A 27,756-nucleotide genomic window follows, 5' to 3' on the forward strand; every position below is an offset into this window, starting at 1 on the left:
GACGGCAGACTTAAGCTCAGATGGAGCCGCAACATTGGATTATGTTCTTCATGGTCCCAAATGAATCAAGACTTAAACTAATAAGTGATGGATGTGGCCTGAAGCTGAATTTAAGGTCATTTTGTTGGATTGGTTTGTGCAATTCACTGCCACATCTGCATTGACCTTGCCAGACTAAATCGCTTTGTTATTTGTGACCTAATTTCTTAGTGTTTGTGTGCTAAACAATTATCAGTGTGTGTTATTATCCATCCTGCCTGTGCAAGAAAAGACCTTACTCTGTCAATAAACATAGGCGATAACAGTGTGTGTGTGTCTGTTTGAACCTCAGTGGTTGTGTAGTCTTGGGGAAAGTTACTTTTAAAGGTAATGCATTACAATATTGTGTTACACCCTAAAAAAGTAGCTAATTGTGTGAAAGTAATGCATTGTTTTTCTGCGTTACTTTTCTGATCTGGGATTGGTTTGCTTGTTTTTTAATGACAAAATGCCTCAGGCTGAAGGAAATGCAAATTCACACCTGTGCAGTTGAAGGCATATCTCAAACCAACCTTTCAGTTGTGCTGTAATTCTGGATCGTAGAGGAATAGGACGCAGGAGTATAAAATGCGACACTGTTATTTTACACTCTTAGAAGAAATGGTTCTATTTGGAACCAGAAATGGTTCCATCCCCCGCTTCATATATGGAACTCCTAATGGTTCTATATAGGTTCTATTGGCCAAGTATGGAACCCCAGGGTTCTATATAAAACCCAGAGGAACCCTTTTTTTAAGAGTGTATAGAACCTTTTAGGGATTCCAAATATGTAGCACTGATAGAACCTTTTAAGTTTCTATATAGAACCTTTTCTTAGTGTAGCAATTAAAAAAAAGATAGAAAATACAAATGTGATGTTTATCTAAAGTCATTTTTGCTTATTCGTTTGGTTGAATTGTGATCATCAAAGGTCAGCAGCAAAGATGTTGATTAATAAAGTGAGATTAAATCCGTAAAGTCTATTTGTGTAATGTAATATTTAATTTAATTATTCTGAGTTTGCATTTCACTGTTTTATTCATTTTGAGGAATACTGCACTGAAAAAAAAATAAAAACGGCAGCTGTGTTTGCCAAAACTTTACCATTAAAAATAAAATATGGTAGGAACGTTATTGGTTTTACAGAATTAACTTAAAATTTACAGTAATAAATTGTATTTCATTTTCTGATAAAATGTTTTTTTTTTTAAATATAGTTATCTGTTTTGTACCATTGTAATGCATTGACAACCAACAATCATCACAGTAGTGACATGAGCAATCAAAGCTCATCACAAACATTCAAGATATGGGGGTTAGAAAATGTATATCGTTTTATGTATTCAGTATCACACGAAGAGTGCCATTTCAGTTTTTCTCCTCAAATTCAGCATGATTGAAATGTGATATTAAGTTACTATAACAGTTTAATAAACAATAATTGAATTACAACTACAAAATGTTGCAGAATAATATAATATATGAATGAATGTGTCATTATAGAACCTTTTTAAGCATAAAAGGTCCTTTGGAATTGAGTAAAGAACCCTATGCTTCATATATAGAACCCCAATGAAGCCTTTTTTTTAGAGTGTGGGTTAGGAGGACTATTGTAATATTTAGTCACACACACTGAAAATAATAGCTATTTTTGGTCTCCCCATATGCACTTCCTGACACAACTTTTTTTCTTCACCTGTCTTTCACAGCCTCATGAAAGCTTTAGTAAAATTCTGATTTATGTATGACCCTGCTGCCATGTTTTTTGGAGACATCACGCTAGTGTTTAGCAAGGCCCTCCTCGTAATTGTAGATGTACTGTGAAATTCTGTTCTCATGAGATCAGCAGCCAGTTGCGGCTACAATGATGCATTCCCACCTATTCTGGCACAGTTGCTCAAAGTTGCTGTTAAAATCGTGCTTCTCTCTGATGTGATTTAGTTATCACAATATCAAATGGAGGGATTCGATCAGGACGGCATGTTCAAAGTATCAAACGTACAGGCCAGGGACTAGAGCCAGTCTCATGTGGTGTGTGCAAAACTTGAAGCAAATGCTGATTATAAACACAGAGCATGCTGTTAAAGAGTTTTATTTAGTCTCATATCAAGAAAGAAAGTTTTCTGAAGGAGGGACCAAATATCTAGTAGAGACTTGTGCTAAATAACCATCTTGCAATCACACAGAACAAATATTTCTGTTAATTTAAGCCTCTTAATTTCTATTATTGTCTTGCATTTTAAAATGTAGACTGTCTATGTTTGAAAGCAGTGTTCAGGAGAGTAGGAAAGGCAAAGAGAGAGAGAGTTCCTTTGTATGGATAGTCATTAAAAAGTAATGTGTGGCTTTGTCTCTGACTCATCTAATGCAGGCTACCAACCTCACTTAAGTTCGCACAAGCATTCAGAGGGAGCTAGGACACATAAAATCAAACCACCTTTGAATGAAGCTGCTCATTCTTCCACTTAAGTGAAAGAGCGGAAGAAAGAGTACTCGCAATTTTGTGACCACAACTGAAATGTTCTGGAAACGGATATGTTGGTCAGACAGAAGAGGAAGGTGATCCTTTTTATGTGTGCTCTGTGTGCTTTTTGTGCATGTGGTTGTAATTGTTTAATCTGTGTTGAAAGCATTGTGACTGGGTACAATGACGTGTACTAGAGCTAAGTGTATCCAAACAATATGTACAAGCAGTCGAGTATAGACCATTTTGCAAGCTGTAAACAACACTGGTCCAGAAACACTTCCTGTTCCAGTTTGTAACTGTTTTCTTTATTTCACATGTAAAGAAAACATCTTAAAGATGTTTGTTTAACTTTTTGATTCAGTTTTAAATGTTCTGTTGGTTGTATTTTATCCCAGCTTTTATGTAGTGTTAAAAAACTGAAACAGGAAGTGCTTCTGGACCAGTGTTGTTTACATCTTGCAAAATGGTCTATAGCGTTTGAACATGCTTTTTTTGCAGGGACACTAACATACTGACTCTGACACTGATTTAGCGTCACAAACGCTATGCAATAGCGTATTTCAATGCATTCTCATCCCAAGGCGTCATATACGACGCTTTTGCCAATGCGTAGACATCCAACACACATGGCACCCTTTAGCGTTAATATAACACGCTTCGGTTAACACGCACGGAGGCGCCTTCTACCCCATATATATATCTGCGTCTCATATTGACGCTAAAGGGTGCCGTGTGCATTGGATATGCATTGCGTATATGACGCTAGGGGTGCACGATATATCGGCCACCATATCGGTATCGGCCGATATTTGCTCATTTTTATGTTATCGTTATCGGGCCGATAATAAAATTTGGCTGATATATTGAAGCTGATAAATAATGAATTATTTCCTTCAACACTTGACACCTGCAATCAGGCTTTCAAAAATTATATAAAAATTGGATTTAGATTTATCGACCGATATATCGGTTATCGGCTTTGAAATATAAAGAATTATCGGTTATCGGTATCGGCCAAAATGTTCATATTGGTGCATCCCTATATGACGCCTTGGGATGAGAATGGGCTGCGTATTTTGCATAGTATAATAATGAGAGCTCCCCTATTTCCATATCATAGTAGGGTGTTGATACAGTTAGAAAAATTATTCAAACTTGTGATGAGCGAAAACTTGTGACAAGCAACAAGCAGGTTTTGTGGGGCAAGCTGCAGCAGATTAAGAAAAGACATCAAATTTGAAACAGACTTAAACAGCGAGTTCCTACAGGATTTTGAACATCATGTGTGTTTTCACAGAGCTGCTGTAGGACTCTGTCAGCTCTTGTACTAGAGATAATAGAGAGGGAGAGAATGAGAACACCTTCTCAATCTGTCAACTGATTTGCACTCTTTCTGTTATTAACCAGGTGTTTCAGACCTTACCTTTTAGAGAACAAACAAAAGACTTATTTGAAATTCATGCAGATGAACTGCCTGCAAGAAAGGAGAGTTGATATATTGAAGATGGCATGCTTTCTTAGTAGGAAAAATCGAGAAGTAACCAAGCTAATGGCCTCAATGTCAAGGTTTTTCTAAAGAAAATCGATGGGACTTTAAAAGGTTTGGCACTGCCTTCCACATTGTTCTCATAAAGTTTCAACCAGTGACTGTGTGTCGGTGTTAAAAACTATCAAAGGCATCTATGATATTTGATAGAATATTTCCTTATCTTATGTCTTAATGACCGTACATCACAATAAATAGTTGCCCTGTCTCTGACCATGGTCTTATATGAACTATGCAAGCAGTTTTAAATATTTACAGGACAGGTTCAATATTCAAAACGCTAAGGGATCCATATGTGTGGTGTTTGAGGGCAGAGAAGGGTCCTGTGGGGTGTTTGTTTACCAGTTTGCAGATTTGAAAATTGTAGTACCAAGCTTGTTTGTGTGCCTGGCAAGCAGTATATTGTAAATTACTACTTGTTTTCACTACATTTATTGAGAGTTATTATGTTACAGAGAGGACAAGAAATGGTGGGGAGTAGAGGATCAGGAAATGACTCAAGCTGGATTATGCCACTGTTCTGACACTGTGCAGACAACAATATGTTCATTTATATTGAATAATGCTGTGTAACACAGTCATGTCATAGTTATTTTAAAAGGCTTCTTTTGCTGCATTATTCTTTTAATTGCATGATTCTGTTGGCCACATATTGTTAATCTATTTATCCCCTTGGACACATTGCATACACTGCAGTATTGACTGTTGGATGTTGACTCACAGTACATCTCATATGAGTATCAAGTGTTCATTTGCAGTTGTATTAGTAATGGCCCATTGACTTAAGTCTTTATCAGTGACCTTTGTCTGCCTTGTTTGCACTTGTTAACAAACCACTTCTAGTTGTAAAAAATGAAGCTTTCTGCTTACTAAGACATTTCTGGAATTGAGTGTATGTATTTACTAAAATGCCTTTTGGTCACATTTTACATGACATATGACTTTTTTGCTTTATTTAAAATTGATATTAAGATATGCTTCCTTTGAGTTCATATGGTGGATTGCTAAATTTCCCTGATCATGTAAGGTTATACTGACATGTTTCTCTCTCTCTCTCTCTCTCTGCAGGTAAAGCACTCTGTGACAGTGCAAATGGGGGAGACTATGGAATACCAACCCCTGGTCCTGCCTTCAAGGAGGTTTGGCAAGTAAAAGTTTGGCCTAAAGGTCTTGGCCAAGCCAAGAACCTGGTTGGCATCTACAGGCTCTGTCTGACTGAAAAGACAGTCAACTTTGTCAAGCTAAACTCTGATGCAGCCGCTGTTGTGCTCCAGCTGATGAATGTGAGGCGTTGTGGTCATTCTGAAAACTTCTTCTTCGTGGAGGTGGGTCGTTCCGCAGTAACTGGTCCTGGAGAGTTTTGGATGCAAGTGGAAGATTCTGTGGTAGCACAGAATATGCATGAGACTCTGCTAGAAGCCATGAAGGCCCTGAGTGAGGAGTTTCGCCAACGTAGCAAGTCACAGTCGGCTGCTGCAGGAGTGGGAGGTGGCACCACTGCATCAAACCCAATTAGTGTTCCATCTCGACGGCATCACCCTAATCCTCCACCCAGCCAGGTTGGATTCACAAGACGTCCACGGACCGAACCACCAGGGACAACTGGAGGATGTAATAACACTTCTCCGACTTCTCGCCACAGCTTCCCCCGAACTCGAACATCCAGTGACGGTGGTAAATTTGATGATGGAGGTGGTGCAACAACTGGAGGGATTGCTTCATGCTCAAGTCCAACGACCAATGGGTCATGTTCCAATACCCCTATACTGAGATCAACATCTGTTCGTGCTCAAACCCCAGTCAAGGCACAGCATGCACTAATGAGGTCCATCTCAACCCCAGCTGCACCAAGCCTGCCTACCGGTCCAGGACATGGATCTGAGTTTTGTGCAATTGGAGCCGGGACGAACAGCAGTGTTGGGGGTGGTAATGGTAGCGTGTACAGTAGAATACCTCTCAGACAACCCTCTGTCTCTGGATCTCTTAGCGACTACGGATCATCGGATGAATACGGCTCCAGCCCTGGTGAGCAATCTCTGTTAACCCCAACTATGCAGCCAGGTTCTGCGGGTAGCTCAGGTGGGCATTCTCTTGGGGATGAAGCATCCAACTACATCCTTATGAGTCAGAGAGGAGCTTCCAAAACTCAGTCAAGCCAAAATGCATTGCCACAGACTAGGAGGGTTCTGAGGCGCTCTTCTAGCAGAGAATGTGAAGCAGAGCGCAGGCTAACAAGCAAGCGAGCCTCCCTCCCACCCATGGCCTTAGAGAGACTTGCACCACTCCGTCGAACTGGGGAAGAAGCTACTGAAGAGGATGCCTATGCGATTATGACTCACACCACCTGCCGAGAATCCTTTGAATCGAGACAGGATTCTGGAGCAACAGCAAGTGAAACGGGATACTTGGAAGTAGCTGCAGACGATAAAGGTGATGCTGGTAGCAGTGAAACGAGTGTACCTGCTGTCATTGGAAGAGCTAATGGAGCAGTAGATAATGGCTACATGTCCATGTTACCAGGAGTTACAGCTCCCCCAGTATCTCTTTCTCACTCCCTCTCAGTATCCGTTTCAGATCCAGACTCAAAGTCTGCAGATGACTACATGGCCATGACCCCCAATAATAGCATTTCACCCCCACGGCAGATCCGTCCACCACCTTCTGGTACAGATGGCTACATGATGATGTCTCCCAATAGTAGCTGTTCACCAGACCAACGAGGGGTCCCTACTGCCTGGATTGGCAGTAGCAGTGCCGACAGCCGAACTGGCAGTGACTACATGAATATGTCACCTATAAGTGCCCGCTCTGCCAATAGTACCCCACCACCACCTGAGCCCCACACTCCATCTGACCTGCATCCACAGCAGCCTCCACCCAAGATGGTATATTCTTATTATTCTCTGCCCCGCTCATACAAACATAATCCTTCAACACACTTTGAAGAAGGGCCAGGAAGAGGGAAACATTTGGTTAATGGTGGTAGAGGTCTGGGTGGAGGTAGGGGGCTTGGTAATAGCAAGTCCAAGCATCAGGAACCCCCAGTTGGCCGACATCTGTCCCTTTCGTCGTCCTCATACTCCTCCAGTTCTGCTAGCAGCGAGAGCCTGGGTGAAGGTGAAGAAAAGGTCGTCAAATTGACAGGAGGAGCAGCTGGTGCAACTGCAAAGAACGTTGAGCAAGGACCCTTGCAGCAAAAACAAGGGTCTGGAAGGGTAAAGCAAGGGCATCCTGGTCAGAGGGGCCGACCTCTTAGCCTGTTTGTGGATGTCTCTAAAGCCAACACTTTACCCAGAGTCCGTGAGACACCCCTTCCTCCTGAGCCTAAGAGCCCTGGGGAGTATGTCAGCATTGAGTTCAAGGGTGAGAGGAGCCAAAAGGCAGGAGGTAATGGAACCGGAGGATTTCGGCAAGACGCTTCTCTTCAACCAAATGCCCACCGCCACTTACCCAGGCCTACCTCTTGTGTTGCTGGGTTTATGCCCTTCTCACATAGCTCCTCCACCCCGATTTCTCCATTAACTGCTTCTGAGTATGTCAATATGGAGCTAGGAGTCTCACTATCCCCCTCACCTATCTCCCTCACACCACTTGGGTTTCCCCAATTCCCTACCCCTCCTGTCACGCCTGCAGCAGCCCCTAAAGCTCACGATGAGCACGGATCTTCAGTTCTCAATGAGGATGATGCAGAGAGTGAGATGGGACTTAGAAAAAGCAGGCAGGTGTTTGTACCACAGCCAGGAGCCCCACCCACAGCCTGTGGTGACTACACAAAGATGGCCTTTAGCAGGAACTCAGGCAGCACGTTAAGTTCTACATCACCAAAAGCCTCTTTGCCAGACCAGCCCGAGTCATTAGTTCCATCCCTAGGTTTGGGACTGGGACTAGACTTTCCACTTGCCAAAGTCCCAAACCCAGATCACGGGGCTAAAGTAATCCGAGCAGATCCACAAGGTCGTCGACGCCATTGCTCTGAAACGTTCCAAGCTCCTTCCTCACTTCTACCTTGCCCCGCAACATCCTCTGCATTCCCTGATCACTCTCAAGTTATGGGCCGTCGACTTGGTTTTGATGGTATGCTTTGGGGGAACAGTGGCTCAGCAGACATCTCATCTCAATACATCAGCCCTGGACTACCCAGTCTATCTGTTTCACAGACAGCATCTATGGAACAGGGCCTCAATTACATAGACTTGGATCTGGCTAACAAGGAAAGCTCCCATGCTGCTACAGATGGGCAAGCAGCTGTCCACGCACCTGCTGTCCGTATCTTTTCCTCTGTGCTGGGTGGAGGAGCAGCAGGGACCTCTGCAGGAGCTGGAGGTTCAGGCGGGAGTGCTTCAAACCTCAATATGTATGCTAGCATTGACTTTTACAAGTCAGAGGAGCTACGGACACACCAAGGTAGCAGCAGCAGCAAAGATGGTACAGGTAAGATCAGCTCTAATCGAAAAATGAGTTTAGTCTGAAAAGTATTGAATTCCAAATTCCACATGCAATATAAGATTTATTCATAGCTTCACCAAACTGAACAGCCTAGGTTTGCATACTTTGTCTACTTGGTTTTTAAATCTCTTGCAGAATTTATACAAATATAATAGATAACAGATTTTATTTATTTTTTTATTTAGCTTTTCAGGAGCTAGATGCTCCATATTTCCCACAAGACAAAATAACATTTTGCACCGATCATCCTGTTAAAAAGTTTACACTGTTGGTTTTTAATTAAATGTGTTGTCTTTTCAGAGAACATACAATAAGGAGGAGTATGCAAACTTATACGCTGAAATATATTAGCAAACCTGATGACAGAACCGTGTCTGATATCTTTTCAATGTGTTGCTGTATTTATCTCATCTTTAGTTCCACTTTAGTCAATAACAGGTTGTGATGATGCTCTGGAAACAGAGGACAGCCTGTTCCATAACAAAACTTTATGAGGCCATGGTTCACTTTTGTTCTTTATTCATATCCACCTGGTGCCTCTACATACAGGAGCCACCTGTCTACCAGACATTACACTGCTAACAATACTAATCAGAGAGCAATGGAAAGTTGCCTTTCGCAAAATCTCATAACCATTGGTTTTGTCTGCCGCCTCTGTCAGTCCCTTGGATCCTAAATTTGATTTACCATTTTAAATGTATTTTAGAATTTTCCAGTGTTTATCTTTGAGCTAAAACATTAAAGTGTCCTCGATAGTTATGTTTATGGAAGGGTTGCAATGACAGGGTAAATGGCTAAATACAGTCTTTTCATTCTGTTTAAGTTACCGTCTCTTTGAGTTCTCTCTGCGTGTTTTAAATGCGCGTATGGGTTTGTGGCTAGATTTGGGTTTGCCGTTCAGTGATGGGATGTCTTTTTGTACAAATATCGACAGAGCAGGCAAACCACATATGTCTGAATCTCCGTGTTCAGTTTATGTTATGGAAGAAAACAGTGACCCTTGCGGAATAGGAGAAAGCATGCAGTGGTTGTTTGTAGAAGTCTTTGATCCGAGTATCGCTTTCTTTGTTTTTTTTTGCTAAATATCAGGCTACGTCCACATTAATCCGGATAGATTTGAACTTTTCGTTTAAAAAACGCTCTCCGTCCACACTAGCGTTTTCAGGCGTTTTCCGACGTTTCAGTGTGGATGAGAAACTTCTAAATTCACTTTACTGCGCACGCGTGAAACTTCACAAAAGCTCACTGAGATGATACAGATGGGAAAATAAATCATTTAAAAATAAAAGGATAATTTTATTTGGCAAAATATCTCACCATCACGGATGCGTCCAGGTCGCATTCAGTCACCATATGTTTGGTCTAAAACGCAACTGCTCTCCTGTTTTGCCGCAGTACAGCAAATGTGAGTAAGCTACATTATCTGTCATCTTTGCAGTACTGTGCTATGAAGAATAGCACATATTAAAGGATTAGTTCACTTTTGAAAAAACTTTTGCTGATAATGTACTCCCCCCCATGTCATCCAAGATGTCCATGTCTTTCTTTCCTCAGTCGAAAAGAAATTTAGGTTTTTGATGAAAACATTCCAGGATTTTTCTCCATATAATGGACTTCAATGGGAACCGGATGGTTCAAGGTCCAAAAGATAGTGTTAATAACAGTTTCAGATGCAGCTTCAAATGTCTTTAAACGACACCAGACGATGAATAAGCGTCTTATCATGTGAAACGATCGGTTATTTCAAAGCTTATTCCAAAAATTTAACTTTTCTAAGGACAAATGCTAGCCTTTCTCCATTCTGTGAGGCGCGTTTGTAACGTCACGTAATACGTAATTACGTTCAAAAGGTCACGGGCGACGTAGCCGGAAGTACAGAATCAAAATCGTCCGACATCGTTGTTTTTCCTTTTAATTTCTTTTTTTGTAAACGGTGTTTGAGCTAGTTTGCACGTTCAACCTATGCGTTCAACTTGTAAACACTGACTCTGTACTTACGGCTACGTCGCTCGTGACCTTTTGAACTTAATTACGTATTACGTGACGTTACAAACGCGCCTCACAGAATAGAGCAAGGCTAGCATTTGTCCTTAGAAAAGTTACATTTTTGGAATAAGTTTTGAAATAACCGATCGTTTCGCATGATAAGACCCTTATTCATCATCTGGTGTCGTTTAAAGACATTTGAAGCTGCATCTGAAACAGTTATAAACTGTCTTTTGGACCTTGAACCATCCGGTTCCCATTGAAGTCCATTATATGGAGAAAAATCCTGGAATGTTTTCATCAAAAACCTAAATTTCTTTTCGACTGAGGAAAAAAAGACATGGACATCTTGGATGACATGGGGGTGAGTAAATTATCAGCAAAAGTTTTTTCAAAAGTGAACTAATCCTTTAAGTAACATAGAAAGTAACATATTTTAGCAATAGTGTAAAAATGAATAACACATAACAGGCACAATACCGATAAACATGAATATCTCTTGGTACTACATGGATCACATGACTAAACTTACGTCATCGTTTTGAAATACCTCTGGTTTCACTGTCCACACTACAACGCGAAAACGGCGTTTTCAAATTTATCCACTTTGGAGAGCGTTTTCCAAACGATACGTTTTTGTTGACTTAAAACGGCGTCTCAGTGTGGACGGAAGGCCAAAACGGAGAGAAAAATATACGTTTTCAAACGAAAACATATTAGTGTGGACACGGCCTCAATGTTGATGGTCCTGATTTGGAGCCTGATCTCAAATCAAATGATAAGACTATCACAAAGTGTAGAGTTGGATTAAAAACGAGAGAAAGAAGAGTGAATGATACTGGCTATTTGGGTGAAGTGAGTCTTTTGCAGTTAATGGACGGCATGGCATGGGCACTGGGGGAATGCGGTGTGCTGGCTGTGAATGTTGAGAAGGGTCCAACGTGGTCACAACCGCAAGCCCCCCTTTTCTGCATGTAATAAATGATCCTTTTGTTTGTAGCTTTTCTCCCTGGCTGCTCTTTATATGTGTGTGTGTGTGTGTGTGTGTTCTGCCCTTTGCGTGTGTGTTTCAGCTCCAGTAGGCTTGAACTCATCGCTCCCTTGCTCCGTTTTTTTTTTCTTCCTCTTCTTCAAAAAAATGCTTCAGTCCGAGTAGAGTAAGAGAGCACCGACAAAAATAGATTTTTGGGAGAGAATGTGGAATGGGAAGTCCCCCTCCTTAATTTGAGGAAGGATTAAATCGAATGAGAGGAGGAGGGAGATATGGTACAAGGGTGAGAAAGAGATGGCACAATGGGAGTGAAAGAGAGAAAACGCGAGACCGACAGACAGTGTGTGAATGGCAGATGGAGAAAAGATTGAAAAGAAAGTGAGACACAGACGAGTCAGATTGGGTTTTCAAGTTGTGGGAGTTGAGGAAATCGTATGAACATTTCAGGGTTCATTTTTCAGTGCTTTTGAGGGAACAACGATGAAAGCAGTTTGCTTGGCTGAGCTCCCGATTGGGTCTCGCTGGCCACATCCAAACTCCCACACGCAGTCGAGGGAAAGAAAATAGAGAATGAGAAGAATTAGATGTTGCGATACTGGAAGAAAAGTGGTGAGAGAGAAAGTTGAGGGTGAAAGGAATGGCAAATAAAATGAAGCTCTGGCAGGACTGCGTTCTTGATGTGTGGTAGTGCCACGTGTATCAGTTGAGAGCTCTGGATTTAGACAAGCGCAGCTACTGCCTCCGAGGGAGGTGAATTCCTCTACTGTGCCAGTGTGTTGAAGATAGAGAGTGAGAGAGATCATTCATCCAAATCATAACCACAAGATAACATTTACCTAAATGGAGAGTTATGGGTAAAGTGAAGTTGAGATCATTTTCAACTCTCCTAATCCCGCACACATTAAAAAAAAACCTATATACACCTAGTACACACACAGTCACTTTTTTTTAGGTGTCTATGTGTGCCATTTAGGTGTTTTGTAACGGTCCCCTACACTCATATAGTTGCTTAACTGCGTAATTAAAACTTTTTTATTTTACTACTCATGGGGTTTTTGCTTAACTGGATCATAGTTTAGATTTCCGCCACAGTCTGCACACTTTGGGACACCATCCATTTATTCAGAGAATGTCATTCCTTGTATACTTGTGTACCCTTAAACCTATGCATACTTGTAAATGCTACTCTGGGACTTAATTTATGCTTTGCAGTACATGCACACCCAAACACATCTGGCTAAGATGCAAAAATATTTTAAGGGATATTCTGGGTTTAGTACAGCAATTGTGGTGTAATTTTGATAAACACACAATATATATATATATATATATATATATATATATATATATATTGCTTAAATATAAAATATATTTAAATATGTTAAATATAAAATCTGTTATCCCACTTTCACAATCACAGAGTCTTAAAGTCTTTAATGTGGTGAAAATCAAGTTTTTAATTATTGTTTACGTCTATGTGGTGTTTTCAATGTGCTTTAAGACAAACTTTATGCACTTTATATAACTTTATGCTTTATGCAAATTCATAAGTCAACACCATTGTTATGTATTTTCTCCTTAAAACTGCAGTGAACCAAAGAAAAGAACGTGGTTTTGAAATCGCTGGTTTTTCTGACGTCACAAACTACCTTTTAACCAATCAGATCAACGTGTGGTCGCCAACGATTGGATCTCTGAGCTGGAGGCGGGGCTAATTTGCATATTCATAGAACTGCGTATTCGTATACTAAATGAGGCAAGGGTGTAGATTTACATTCAAGCTATTTTAAGGCATGACGAATTTTTTTTCAAGGAAAAAACGTTTTAATATGTCATTTTGGCAGAGATGTATAGTAACGAAGTAGAACTACTTAAGTACTGTACTTAAGTACTAAAATGTTGTATCTGTACTCTACTAGAGTATTGTTTTTTTCTCATACTTCTACTTTTACTTCAGTAGACATTTTCTGTGAATTTAATACTTTTACTTCGATATTTTTTAATGTTCTGCTAGTTACTCGTTACAATTATAAAAAATGTACAAATCATTCGTTGCAAGTTGGCTTTAATGCTGCCTAAATTTTTTAGGGTAATGGTATTGATTGACACACACATTGACAACTAATGCAGGGGTTGTCCTGCAATGACCTTTTGTTTGGCGGCCGCCAAAGCAAATTTGTATCCCGCCAAATTTATTATTTGATTACCTTATTTGATTGCTAGTTCAAACTTTTGACTGCTTTCTTTAATAATTACATGACACAATACTTGTACTTTTACTTTTAGGTACTTAAGTAGTGAATTTTAAAATAAACTACTTGCAATACTTAAGTCCAAAAAATGTTGAATACTTTAGTACTTCTACTTAAGTGTGGTGCTTAAAGGGCACTTCAACTTCTACTCAAGTCACTTTTTTGATAGAGCACTTGCACTTTTACTCAAGTCCGGGTTTCTAGTACTTTATACATCTCTGCATTTTGGTGATCAAAGATGAGTTTTAAGGGATTAAATCATTGACTACAGGGGGACTTTAATACTATACACCAGACACTCATCCAGAAATCTGTCTTTGTTTTTCCCTCTAAGGTCTGCAATTGGAAACCTGTCGATGATAGTCCAACTAAATCTATAAATCCATGTAATGAATTTTTCTTACTTCTAAGAAAACACAGCTATGTTTTGCTTTGAGTCTTAAGAATTCACAACTGATTCACTCAAGTCTTACCAGTATGTTGTTTATCAATGTCAATAGTTTCCAGGTTTATTCATAGGCATAGCATCCCTTACACATGAACTGTGTACCTACATATAACTAATAATCTCTTCTATATTTATGATAGCCGTCATAAAACCCGGCATAAAGCCCAGTTGTCCTGAAGGACCCAAATCTGGTTGTAGCTGGTTTGATAGTGGTCAGCCAGCAAGCGAAATCGAGAGATGGAAAGTGTGCGTATACATGAGCGAAAGAGAGATGGAAAGAAAGATATAGTGAGAGACTGAGATGGATTAAAGTCGACAGTAGGTAATCTGTGGTTATTTATGAACGTCGACGGGGCGGAGTAACGGACGGTCCCATAGGATCCCAAGTCCCAGCAAACCCCGTGGAGCTGGAGAGTGGACAAGCCAATGCGCCAGCAGTTCCTACTGAATAATCCCAATGGGATTATATGCTGCTCAAGCAGCTGTAAATGCGCCTGCTTTGACGTAATAGCTGCGTATCGGGAGAAAAAGGGAATTTTACTATTGATTTTCCATTTGATTTAATTACATACTGTACGGCTGTGATTTAATCGAAGTGTCTGAGATGATGAGATGCTCTACGCTTATAGTTAGTCGGATTAATTTTAGCTAAAACGTACTAAATTTTGTAGCTATAGTTGTTAAGTAGCACTGGTCCAGGAGGGAAGAAAGTAGGACGGGCTTGGGAAGGTAATATTGGATGTCCTTGTAAAACAAATTTAGCTGAGAAAGACGAACAAAGGTGTGTGTTTCTGTAGAGAAGCGCACACCTGGGCTCTATAGCTGCTCTTTTCCTCAGGGCTTTTCAGATAACATCATGGGTACCATGAGAAAATATGGTTGTACATTAATTAGTTGTACATTTGAATACTTTGAATAGCCAGGTGAATGGGAATTTGAGCGCTGTAGAATTGCTCAGCTTATAGAGCTATAATTTTTTTAAGGTGTGGTAATTTCAATGTTGAAATATTTCCTCCTCTCCCAGTTTTGTATCCAGAGAAGACCATAAATAAGTCACTTGTAGGTAGACTTCCATAAAGTCTGTGTGGCAAAACATTGGCTATGTTTGAAATGGACAACAACAAACACATTATTCTAAAAACATTCTCAACACTAGAGCCCGACCGATAAAGGATTTTGAAGGCCGATACCGATACAAATATTTTTGGGTTTTAAAATCCGATATTCCGATATATCGGCCGATATTTTTTTTTTTTTATTAAATATTGTTGGATTTCACAAGCGTGTAAAAGAAAAACTAACTTTTCTGCACAAGATACATTTGATACTTTTTCTCTATGTCTAAATGTTCACTCCTCGCAAGTATAACTTACATTTTACAAGGCAGGGACTGTAACTAGAGATATACTAGTTATAAATACAGTAATCATTACTTTATTTAGCCAGAAAAAGTTCATTGTGGTTTCCAAGCTCATTAATGTTAACGTTAGCGGTCTTCCACTGATGATGTGGCATTAGCTAGCTTTGTGGTTAGCTAGTCTATAATGAGCCATAATTTAGCAATAGATAACATCATACTGCAAATTGTAAAACATACATTTTCAATATAACAGGCCAAGGAGAGATGATTGAAGCATGTTTCATCTGTTTTTATTTTTATTTTTTAAATATTCATTTATCGGCCATTATAACTGCCGATACCGATATTATGGAAAATGCCTAATATCGGCCGATAATATCGGTCTGGCTCTACTCAACACACTGTTTATTTCAACATGTGATGTGGAATCCAATCATAATCTTGGAAATAAATGTGGTTAATTTTATTTTGTGTGAAAAAAATCTTAAAAAGGTTGATTTACTCGCCCTAATGTTGCTCCACTTTCAATCCTGTATGACTTCTGTGAAACACAAAAGGAGACGGTAGACAGCATGTTAGGGACTGACAGCCTCAGTCATCATTGCATCTTTTATCCATACAGTGAAACAAATGATGGCTGATGCTGCATAATATCTGTTTTTGTGCTCCTCAGAAGAAAGTCATCCAGTTGTAGAGAAACATGAGGGTAAGTAAATGCAGCCTTGGTGAACATAAGAGACCCCTTTTTTTCAGAAACATTTTTGAAATCTTACCGACCACACACTTTTGAACGGAAACATGTTTCTAATTTCGTTTGTTGCTGCTGGTGGTGAAAAAGTGACACACTTCACCTTTAAGATTCAACTGAATTAGATATTTGTGCACGTGAGTGAAGTGTAAGGGTTCAGTGATCCTAATTCTAAAGACTAAAGCTTCAAATCTCCTTACAGTCCAGGTAGTAGCTATGTGTGTGTGTGTGTGTGTGTGTGTGTGTGTGCGCTGCTTCAGTTCTATGAATGGAGCTGTTATGTTTGGGTTTTAGTGATTAGAGACTGAACGCTCTGACAAAGGTTTCAGATTTAAGATCTGTTGATGTGCCTTACAAAACCTACAACACTATCCTTCTTCAGTCTACAGACCATCACACAGGTGTGTGTATTATATCCCGGATCATTTACTGCAAGTACATGATCCACACTTAACGTTAACCCTCTTTTGCACCCATATGTCTTCATACATATATATATATATATGAGAAGACATTTGGTTTAATGTTTAATAAATATAAATATGTATTAATGTGGTTATGTAATGTTTATCTATGTATTACGTGTGTGTAGACTGTGATTACTTCAATGTCGCTACATCTGTCAGTAATATCAAAGCCACTTGAAAGCAAGCCTGCAAGGTTAGCAAAAAAAAAGCGTAATGCCTGCTAACTTTGCGGTACACAGGGAAGGAAACGAGGCCGTTTTTTAATGGATGTCAATGAAGTAGAGGCTTGACTACACCGAATATAGTGCGTTTGGGGGGAAACGGCTTATCATAGATATCTATATAAAGGCTAGATGTCTCACGGCGAAGTATTTATTGTCATCACCGGCGGCCATCTTGTCACAGACAGGCTTTCTGGCGGGCTCTGTGGTATCTGATGTAAGAAATACTCTTATCTCGTTGGACAAGAAACGGTTTGGTTTCTTACAAACGTTATTAACGTGGCTATAATTCTGGATGATTATTTATTTATACACTTATTATTCATAAGTATGCAGTATCATAACTACATCTCTGCCGTTTTTAACAAACCAGACCGTTTGAAAAATTGGTAGAAAATTGAGCAAGTTATGGTCATTTAAAAAGTACATGCACCATTAAAACAATGTTACCAGTGAGCGAGCTGCCTGTGACAAGATGGCCGCCAGGTGCTGACGTCGACCTCCATTGGCCAGCAGCGCGGACAAGATATCTAGCCTTTATATAGATATCTTTGCGGCTTATCATTTAACGAATCGACAGCCCATCGGCTAATCTTCATGTTTTCTCTTAAAGGGATATTTTCAATTCTGTCATCATTTACTCGCCCTCAGGTTGTTCCAAACCTGTATTACTTTATATCTTCTGCTGAACACACAAAAAGTATATTTTAAAGATTGTTGGTTTCCAGGCAGTTGACAGTAGCATGGGTGTCAGTTTGGTTTGAAATGTGCTGGGGACAGAGACGCATTCGGAAGGGCATTTTCAAAAGTGCTGGGTACAATGACGCATTCTTTCTTTTTTCTCTTTCGCGAAGGTCATGTTTTTAAAGACGATTTCCTGTAGCTTACTGATGTAAATAAATAAAATTTATACAAAGATGTGATGTCCGACCAAAAATGTTATGGTACTTTGGGTTTAATTGGTCGTATGAGATGTTGTTAGTATGGTGAATCTTAGACCCCATTTACACCTGGTATTAAAATGCGATCTGTATCCAGATAAGTTATCCGGATAATAAAAAACGCATGTTAATGCAAGGTGTAAATGCGTTGTGATCGGATCTGCCTGACCACATCTGGAGGTAGTCTGGCTCGCATTGTGTCCGGATCTTTACTAGGTGTAAACGCGATCTGGTTGTTGAAACCACATATGTATATTTTACTCCTCCCAAAAATGCAAAAAAATAAACGAGTGAGCTTGTTATATTGGCAATATGTCATGTTATAATCAGATATGACGGCGCTACTGCGACACGCATCACCGCAGATGAGCAGCTGAGCGTCTATTCATCGAGCCAACGTGCAAACATCGCAAATAAAAGTGAAAGTAAGTCACAGACGCTTCATCTTCAAGTAAAGAAACGAAATTATCTTACCAGCGCTGTTGCCACTCTCTTATTGATGTCTTTGATTTGGAAATTAGCTGATGATCAACTAAATGCAGCTCATATCTGTTGCTTTTGGTGGCGTGCAATCCAATAAATCTGCATATAACGCGGGAGTTTAAGATCGGATTTTATATCCGTTTTGCAAAAACACATTTATGTGGCCAGGTGTAAATGGAATCAGTACTTATTATCCGGATAACTTATCTGGATACAGATCGCATTTTAATACCAGGTGTAAATGGGGTCTTAACGTGAGTAAATACACAGATTCGCCTATACTTTGTACATTCAGTAATGGTCCAGTGGCAGAATATTTGCCAAGCAATGTTGGAGGTTGTGGGTTCGAATCCGCACTTGTATAGTTTTTTTTTTCCCCTCATCAAAACCACATATATATTGATATACAACCACTGAAAAACAATCTCGGTTTTGATCAGGGTAAAAAAAAAAAACAACTGTACGAGTGCAGATTAGAACCTAGAGAAGTAGCGACATGTTTGTGTGTATTTTGATTTGTGATTTCACCGGAACGAATGAAACCTCCACAACGGATTGCAGCGCGCATCCGAGTGAAGACAACACATTTCAGCACTAGATCGCCTCTTATTTAACAAACGAATGAAACGAATGCTGCTAGCTAACTGGAGATGTTTTATTAGTAATGTTACATCCGTGCAGCGAGATGTTTCAAAAGTGGTGGGGACAATATCGACCCTGGCAAAAAGTGGTGGGTACATGTCCCACCCGCCCCCCCCGTAAATGATGCCAATGGACAGTAGCCATTCGTTAAAATATCATTCGTAAAGACATTCATACAGGTTTGGAACAACATGAGGGTGAGTAAAATTTTGGGGTGAACTGTCCCTTTAAACATTCATTTTGGATTGATTGGTATCCACAAACCGTTGAGTGGCGCACAACTCTGAACGAAATTCAATGACGTCAAGGCTGTAATGTGATTGGTTATCCAGGTTAGCCATTGTGCTTTCTTTAGGACCCCAATAACAAGACCATCTCTGGTAATACCGACCCCACTGCACCTGCAGCTATACCCACAATCCTTAGAGGCGATGTGCTACGGCCCCTCCCAAACCCTCCCTCTCCACCTCTGCTTTGTGCCCACACTCGTCTATTCGGTGGTGGTCCTGCTTAACTCAGCAGAAGTGATTGTAGAGTTGCACTTTTATGGCATCAGGGTGTGCGGCAGAGTAAAACGAACAGGGTAGAATTTACACAGATTGTGCAGAGTGTGTTTCTGGGTGCGTGCCCAGCTGTAAACGTATTATACAAGTGCCCAGCTGTGGGTTTATCGCAGGGTGAGCGTGTGTGAGAGTGGCATCGGTTCAGTCCAGAGCTACGGCCCTTTGACGCTTAATCTCCCATTGACTGCACGGAGAGAGAGGAAATGGGAGGATTTCAGAGCGTCAAGAATGAATAGACCATTCAATCCCTTTTCTAGATGGAGAAAGGATAGCAAGACTTAGGCCGTATGCAAGTATGTGATTGCTTATAAACGCTTACAGCTATGCAAGCTTGCAAAATATGTCTCAACTTATTGACAGTCCCTCCAGAAAAACGCGATTATGCGATCGCTGAATTCAATGCAAAATCAGCCAAAGTCCGCATATTTATGCGGGGCCCGCATTTTTTCAAATACGCCGCACTTTCGCCGCATAAATTGCCGATTTCCGTGCAAAATATGAGGGGTTTGCATAATTTCATAATCCTCGCATTTTCGTTGCAAAAAAAAAGTCACATGTATCTTAGCAGAAAGTTGAAAAATGTTGCGTTTGCTTCACATAAGAGCAGCCATTTCCCCCTGTTTCCATGGGAACGTTATGAAGTGACGCAATTACCCGACGCCAGACAGACTCACGGAGGCGATTGACATCTCACAAATCGAACTCGTATAACTGTCTGTCGAACGTTCTACTGTCACATCGTTACTTAATAAACAACATAAGATAAAAGTAGTAGCATCAAACAGAAATTAAAGCTGCAAGCAGCGATGGGCGGGCCCTCGCACCTGTAGCACGTCGGGGTCTGAGGCGGCCGCGTTGCATTTTCTGCAGCTCAGCCAGTGCGGCTGTGCATTTGCTACGCTTCTTCGTTAAAGGTCACTTCCTGTTGCCAGCAGGTGGCGCTATGACTGTGGGTGAATGTTGGCATGTAGATTCAGGGCGGGAATTTCATGCATATCTGGGCTTTTACAGCCAAGTTACTACAACTTCGTGTTTCATGGCGAAGTATCGACGCCACGGACACACCCATCGACGAAAACCCCTAGATAGCACAACTTTACATCGTCAATGCCTTTAGAAGGCACAGCAGAAATGTGAAGTCAATCCGACTAAAGCCCTAGGAGGAGTTCGTTAAAGTACGTAATGAGTAAATAATCAAAAAAATTGCGGTAAAATTAGAAATAGCCCACTTCCTGTTGAGTTTACGGCATCGCTCCAAGAGACTTTTCTGTGCGTCTGGACATGGTAGATGTACCAAAGAAATTTCGAACATGTCGGTCAAACATGCGACGGGGGCTTCTTCATTAAAGGTCACTTCCTGTTGCCACTAGGTGGCGCTATGACTGTCGGTGAATGTCGGCATGTAGAGTTGTTCAGGGCGGGACTCTTGTCAAAGGTGTAAAATTTCATGCATATCTGGGTTTTTACAGCCAAGTTACTACAACTTCCTGTTTCATGGCGAATCATCGACGCCACAGACACGCCCATCGACGAAAATGCGCAGATAGCACAACTTTACATCATCAATGCCTTTAGAAGGCACAGCAGAAATTTGAAGTCGATCTGACTAAATCCCTAGGAGGAGTTCGTTAAAGTACAGAGTGTGTAAATCATCCAAAAATGGCGGTAAAATTAGAAATGGCCGACTTCCTGTCGAGTTTAGGGCATTGCTCCAAGAGGCTTTTCTGTGCGTCTGGACATGGTAGATGTATCACAGAAATTTTGTGCATGTCGGTTAAACATGCGGCGGGGGCTGCTTCATTAAAGGTCACTTCCTGTTGCCAGCAGATGGCGCTATGACTGTGGTTGAAAGTCGGCATGTAGATTTGTTCGGGGCGGGACTCTTGTCAAATGTGTAAAATTTCGTGCAGATCTGGGTATTTACAGCCAAGTTACTACAACTTCCTGTTTCATGGCGAATCATCGACGCCACGGACACGCCCATTGACGAAAACGCGCAGATAGCACAACTTTACATCGTCAATGCCTTTAGAAGGTACAGCAGAAATTTGAAGTTGATCCGACTAAATCCCTAGGAGGAGTTCGTTAAAGTACGGAGTGTGTAAATCGTCCCAATTTGGTCGCCGAATTCAAAATGGCGGACTTCCTGTCGAGTTTAGGGTATGGGTTCTTGAGGCTTTTTTGTGCGTCTTGAAATGATACACGTCCCCACCAAATTTCGTGCATGTAGGTTGAACGTGGACGAGGGGCTAATTTTTTCCAATTTTCTAGGTGGCGCTAGCGAGCCATTTTGCCCCGCCCATCCTCGAAACCCACAAAATACGAAATTTTTCACCAGTCCTGACATGCGTGCCAAATTTGGTGAGTTTTTGAGCATGTTGCGGCCCCGAAAATGGCACTTACTTTGCAGAAAAAAGAAAAAAAAAAAAATTAAAGCTGCAAGCAGCGATGGGCGGGCCCTCGCACCTGTAGCACGTCGGGGTCTGAGGCGGCCGCGTTGCATTTTCTGCAGCTCAGCCAGTGCGGCTGTGTATTTACTACGCTGCTTCGTTAAAGGTCACTTCCTGTTGCCAGCAGGTGGCACTATGACTGTGGGTGAATGTCGGAATGTAGATTTGTTCAGGGCGGGACTCTTGTCAAAGGTGTAAAATTTCATGCATATCTGGGCTTTTACAGTCAAGTTACTACAACTTCCTGTTTCAAGGCGAATCATCGACGCCACGGACACGCCCATCGACGAAAACCCGCAGATAGCACAACTTTACATCGTCAATGCCTTTAGAAAGCACAGCAGAAATGTGAAGTCGATCCGACTAAAGCCCTAGGAGGAGTTAGTTAAAGTACGTAATGAGTAAATCATCAAAAAATGGCGGTAAAATTCGAAATGGCCGACTTCCTGTTGAGTTTAAGGCATCGCTCCAGGAGACTTTTCTGTGCGTCTGGTCATGGTAGATGTACCACAGAAATTTCTTACATGTCGGTCAAACATGCGGCGGGGGCTGCTTTGTTAAAGGCCACTTCCTGTTGCCAGCAGGTGGCGCTATGACTGTGGGTGAATGTCGGCATGTAGATTTGTTCAGGGTGGGACTCTTGTCAAATATGTAAAATTTCGTGCAGATCTGGGCATTTACAGCCAAGTTACTACAACTTCCTGTTTCATGGCGAATCATCAACGCTTCGGACACGCCCATCGACGAAAATGCGCAGATAGCACAACTTTACATCGTCAATGCCTTTAGAAGGCAAAGCAGAAATGTGAAGTCGGTCCGACTAAATCCCTAGGAGGAGTTCGTTAAAGTACGGAGTGTGTAAATCGTCCAAAAATGGCCTCCAAATTCAAAATGGTGGACTTCCTGTCAAGTTTAGGGCATCGCTCCAAGAGGCTGTTTTGTGCGTCTGGTCATAGTAGATGTACCACAGAAGTTTCGTACATGTCGGTCAAACAAGCGGCGGGGGCTGCTTCGTTTAAGGTCACTTCCTGTTGCCACTAGATGGCGCTATGACTGTGGGTGAATGTCGGCATGTAGATTTGTTCAGGGTGGGACTCTTGTCAAATGTGTAAAATTTCGTGCAGATCTGGGCATTTACAGCCAAGTTACAACAACTTCCTGTTTCATGGCGAATCATTGACGCCACGGACACGCCCATCGACGAAAACACGCAGATAGCACAACTTTACATCGTCAATGCCTTTAGAAGGCACAGCAGAAATTTGAAGTTGATCCGACTAATTCCCTAGGAGGAGTTCGTTAAAGTACGGAGTGTGTAAATCGTCCCAAATCGGTCGCCAAATTCAAAATGGCGGACTTCCTGTCGAGTTTAGGGTATGGGTTCTTGAGGCTTTTTTGTACGTCTGGTCATGGTAGATGTACCACAGAAATTTCGTACATGTCGGTCAAACATATGGCGGGGGCTGCTACGTTAAAGGTCACTTCCTGTTGCCAGCAGGTGGCGCTATGACTGTGGGTGAATGTCGGCATGTAGATTTGTTCAGGGCGGGACTCTAGTCAAATGTGTAAAATTTCGTGCAGGTCTGGGCATTTACAGCCAAGTTATTACAACTTCCTGTTTCATGGCGAATCTTCGACGCCACGGACACGCCCATCGACGAAAACGCGCAGATAGCACAACTTTACATCGTCAATGCCTTTAGAAGGCACAGCAGAAATTTTAAGTCCATCCGACTAAATCCCTAGGAGGAGTTCGTTAAAGTACGGAGTCTGTAAATCGTCCAAAAATGGCCGCCAAATTCAAAATGGCGGACATCCTGTCGAGTTTAGGGTATGGGTTTTTGAGGCTTTTTTGTGCGTCTTGATATGATACACGTCCCCACCAAATTTCGTGCATGTAGGTTGAACGTGGACGAGGGGCTAATTTTTTCCAATTTTCTAGGTGGCGCTATCGTGCCATTTTGCCCCGCCCATACGCGAAACCCACAAAATACGAAATTTTTCACCAGTCCTGACATGCGTGCCAAATTTGGTGAGTTTTTGAGCATGTTGCGGCCCCGAAAATGGCACTTACTTTGCAGAAAAAAGAAAAAAAATTAAAGCTGCAAGCAGCGATGGGCGGGCCCTCGCACCTGTAGCACGTCGGGGTCTGAGGCGGCCGCGTTGCATTTTCTGCAGCTCAGCCAGTGCGGCTGTGTATTTACTACGCTGCTTCGTTAAAGGTCACTTCCTGTTGCCAGCAGGTGGCACTATGACTGTGGGTGAATGTCGGAATGTAGATTTGTTCAGGGCGGGACTCTTGTCAAAGGTGTAAAATTTCATGCATATCTGGGCTTTTACAGTCAAGTTACTACAACTTCCTGTTTCAAGGCGAATCATCGACGCCACGGACACGCCCATCGACGAAAACCCGCAGATAGCACAACTTTACATCGTCAATGCCTTTAGAAAGCACAGCAGAAATGTGAAGTCGATCCGACTAAAGCCCTAGGAGGAGTTAGTTAAAGTACGTAATGAGTAAATCATCAAAAAATGGCGGTAAAATTCGAAATGGCCGACTTCCTGTTGAGTTTAAGGCATCGCTCCAGGAGACTTTTCTGTGCGTCTGGTCATGGTAGATGTACCACAGAAATTTCTTACATGTCGGTCAAACATGCGGCGGGGGCTGCTTTGTTAAAGGCCACTTCCTGTTGCCAGCAGGTGGCGCTATGACTGTGGGTGAATGTCGGCATGTAGATTTGTTCAGGGTGGGACTCTTGTCAAATATGTAAAATTTCGTGCAGATCTGGGCATTTACAGCCAAGTTACTACAACTTCCTGTTTCATGGCGAATCATCAACGCTTCGGACACGCCCATCGACGAAAATGCGCAGATAGCACAACTTTACATCGTCAATGCCTTTAGAAGGCAAAGCAGAAATGTGAAGTCGGTCCGACTAAATCCCTAGGAGGAGTTCGTTAAAGTACGGAGTGTGTAAATCGTCCAAAAATGGCCTCCAAATTCAAAATGGTGGACTTCCTGTCAAGTTTAGGGCATCGCTCCAAGAGGCTGTTTTGTGCGTCTGGTCATAGTAGATGTACCACAGAAGTTTCGTACATGTCGGTCAAACAAGCGGCGGGGGCTGCTTCGTTTAAGGTCACTTCCTGTTGCCACTAGATGGCGCTATGACTGTGGGTGAATGTCGGCATGTAGATTTGTTCAGGGTGGGACTCTTGTCAAATGTGTAAAATTTCGTGCAGATCTGGGCATTTACAGCCAAGTTACAACAACTTCCTGTTTCATGGCGAATCATTGACGCCACGGACACGCCCATCGACGAAAACACGCAGATAGCACAACTTTACATCGTCAATGCCTTTAGAAGGCACAGCAGAAATTTGAAGTTGATCCGACTAATTCCCTAGGAGGAGTTCGTTAAAGTACGGAGTGTGTAAATCGTCCCAAATCGGTCGCCAAATTCAAAATGGCGGACTTCCTGTCGAGTTTAGGGTATGGGTTCTTGAGGCTTTTTTGTACGTCTGGTCATGGTAGATGTACCACAGAAATTTCGTACATGTCGGTCAAACATATGGCGGGGGCTGCTACGTTAAAGGTCACTTCCTGTTGCCAGCAGGTGGCGCTATGACTGTGGGTGAATGTCGGCATGTAGATTTGTTCAGGGCGGGACTCTAGTCAAATGTGTAAAATTTCGTGCAGGTCTGGGCATTTACAGGCAAGTTATTACAACTTCCTGTTTCATGGCGAATCTTCGACGCCACGGACACGCCCATCGACGAAAACGCGCAGATAGCACAACTTTACATCGTCAATGCCTTTAGAAGGCACAGCAGAAATTTTAAGTCCATCCGACTAAATCCCTAGGAGGAGTTCGTTAAAGTACGGAGTCTGTAAATCGTCCAAAAATGGCCGCCAAATGCAAAATGGCGGACATCCTGTCGAGTTTAGGGTATGGGTTTTTGAGGCTTTTTTGTGCGTCTTGATATGATACACGTCCCCACCAAATTTCGTGCATGTAGGTTGAACGTGGACGAGGGGCTAATTTTTTCCAATTTTCTAGGTGGCGCTATCGTGCCATTTTGCCCCGCCCATACGCGAAACCCACAAAATACGAAATTTTTCACCAGTCCTGACATGCGTGCCAAATTTGGTGAGTTTTTGAGCATGTTGCGGCCCCGAAAATGGCACTTACTTTGCAGAAAAAAGAAAAAAAAAATAATCCTAACAGTTTCAATAGGGTCCTCGCACTGTTAGTGCTCGGGCCCTAAAAATAATCCTAACAGTTTCAATAGGGTCCTCGCACTGTTAGTGCTCGGGCCCTAATAATAATCCTAACAGTTTCAATAGGGTCCTCGCACTGTTAGTGCTCGGGCCCTAATTACCCGCACACATGGGGTGTTCGACAGTTCAACAGGGAGCGCGCAGCTCTTAAAGGGGCCACACCTTATTTACACTCGTTACAGTCTGAAATAAAACAAGATGAGAAATTAAATATTCCCAGCACTTAATATGATGTAGTATGCTTGTTTATCAAAGGAAGTAATAAGAAATGACTCTTATATTAACAGGATGTTGGGGGAATCACTTTTTTTCTCTTTTTCATCAAACCGCAATTTTTGCAAGTTCCCTCAATTTTTGCAAATTCCAGCAATTTCGTCGCATAAAATTGCATAAATATCCCACATATTCCATCGCATTTTTAAAGAAAACTGGCCGCATAATCAATCAATTTTTGCCCGCAACAATCACAAAAAAAACTCCGCGTTTTTCTGGAAGGACTGAATACTATTATGGTAAATGTTAAATATAAATCGCAAATTTTTTCACAAATTTTTGGAAATTACCACCACAAAATCAGTCATTTTGATCGCAAAAATCACAAAAATCGTGAAATCCTGGAGGGACTGTATTGAAGGGACACTGTTGTCATCTTTTATGGTCTATATTTTCTCATTCAAGCCAATAACTAGTGGCGAAGGCTGCATCTAAAATCGCATACTTCCTCGCTATATAGTAGGCGAAAAACGGTATGTGACAAGGGTTGTATGTCTGAATTCACAGTACTCGTTCAAGAGTGGTTTCTCATGAAGTGTTTTTCCATTGAAAACCCTTATAACAGAAAATGCGTACCATTTAGCGTGTTGCTTTCGTATACTGAATTTGATCTTTTAATATCACTGTATACACGTTAAGTGTTTCAGAATGTCCTGCTGTTTTAGGAGGTTGAAATACGGCACCAGGTGATATTTATGGATCACAACACGTGCCCAAAACAATTAAACTATCAATAAAACATCTGATTTAATAGCACAGGTAACTCTATCGCCCTCTGGAGCTCTGAGGTTTGCTTCCTCGGTAATGCAACAGGCCCGTGTTCTTGCTCGCGTCGACAAAGCAAATTCACATTAAAGTGAATGAGCATTTACAAACTACCCGCACACACCTGGATGAATCTTATCAGATATTCCAGCCCGTTCTCATCCTTTAACGTCATATAGAACGCTATATGCAAAAACGGCGCTATACTACGCACACGGCTCCCTTTATCGTTAATATAACACGCGAACCCAAGACGTTATAAATCCTTTAGCGTGAATATGACACGTACACCCTACCCCACACCTAAACTTAGCCCTCACAGCACGTGTTATATTAACGATAACGGGTGCCATGTGCGTAGTATAGCGCCGTTTTGTCACTAGCGTTCTATATGACGTTGAAGGATGAGA

General features: G+C 41.6%; 1 protein-coding gene across 2 annotated transcripts in view; it reads left to right on the top strand.

The window, feature by feature from the left end:
* Positions 1–27,756, top strand: part of LOC120469758 (insulin receptor substrate 1-B) — a 72,755-nt gene that overhangs the window by 15,630 nt on the left and 29,369 nt on the right. For both annotated transcript variants that reach the window (XM_039658918.2, XM_089130612.1), the window contains exon 2: positions 5,100–8,462. In XM_039658918.2, the coding sequence (XP_039514852.2) occupies positions 5,100–8,462 (3,363 nt within the window). The remainder of the gene's footprint in view (positions 1–5,099; positions 8,463–27,756) is intronic.

The sequence above is a fragment of the Pimephales promelas genome, chromosome 1 (genome assembly GCF_988280905.1).
Source record: "Pimephales promelas chromosome 1, fPimPro1.hap1.1, whole genome shotgun sequence".
In the NCBI taxonomy this organism is placed as follows: Eukaryota; Metazoa; Chordata; class Actinopteri; order Cypriniformes; family Leuciscidae; genus Pimephales; species Pimephales promelas.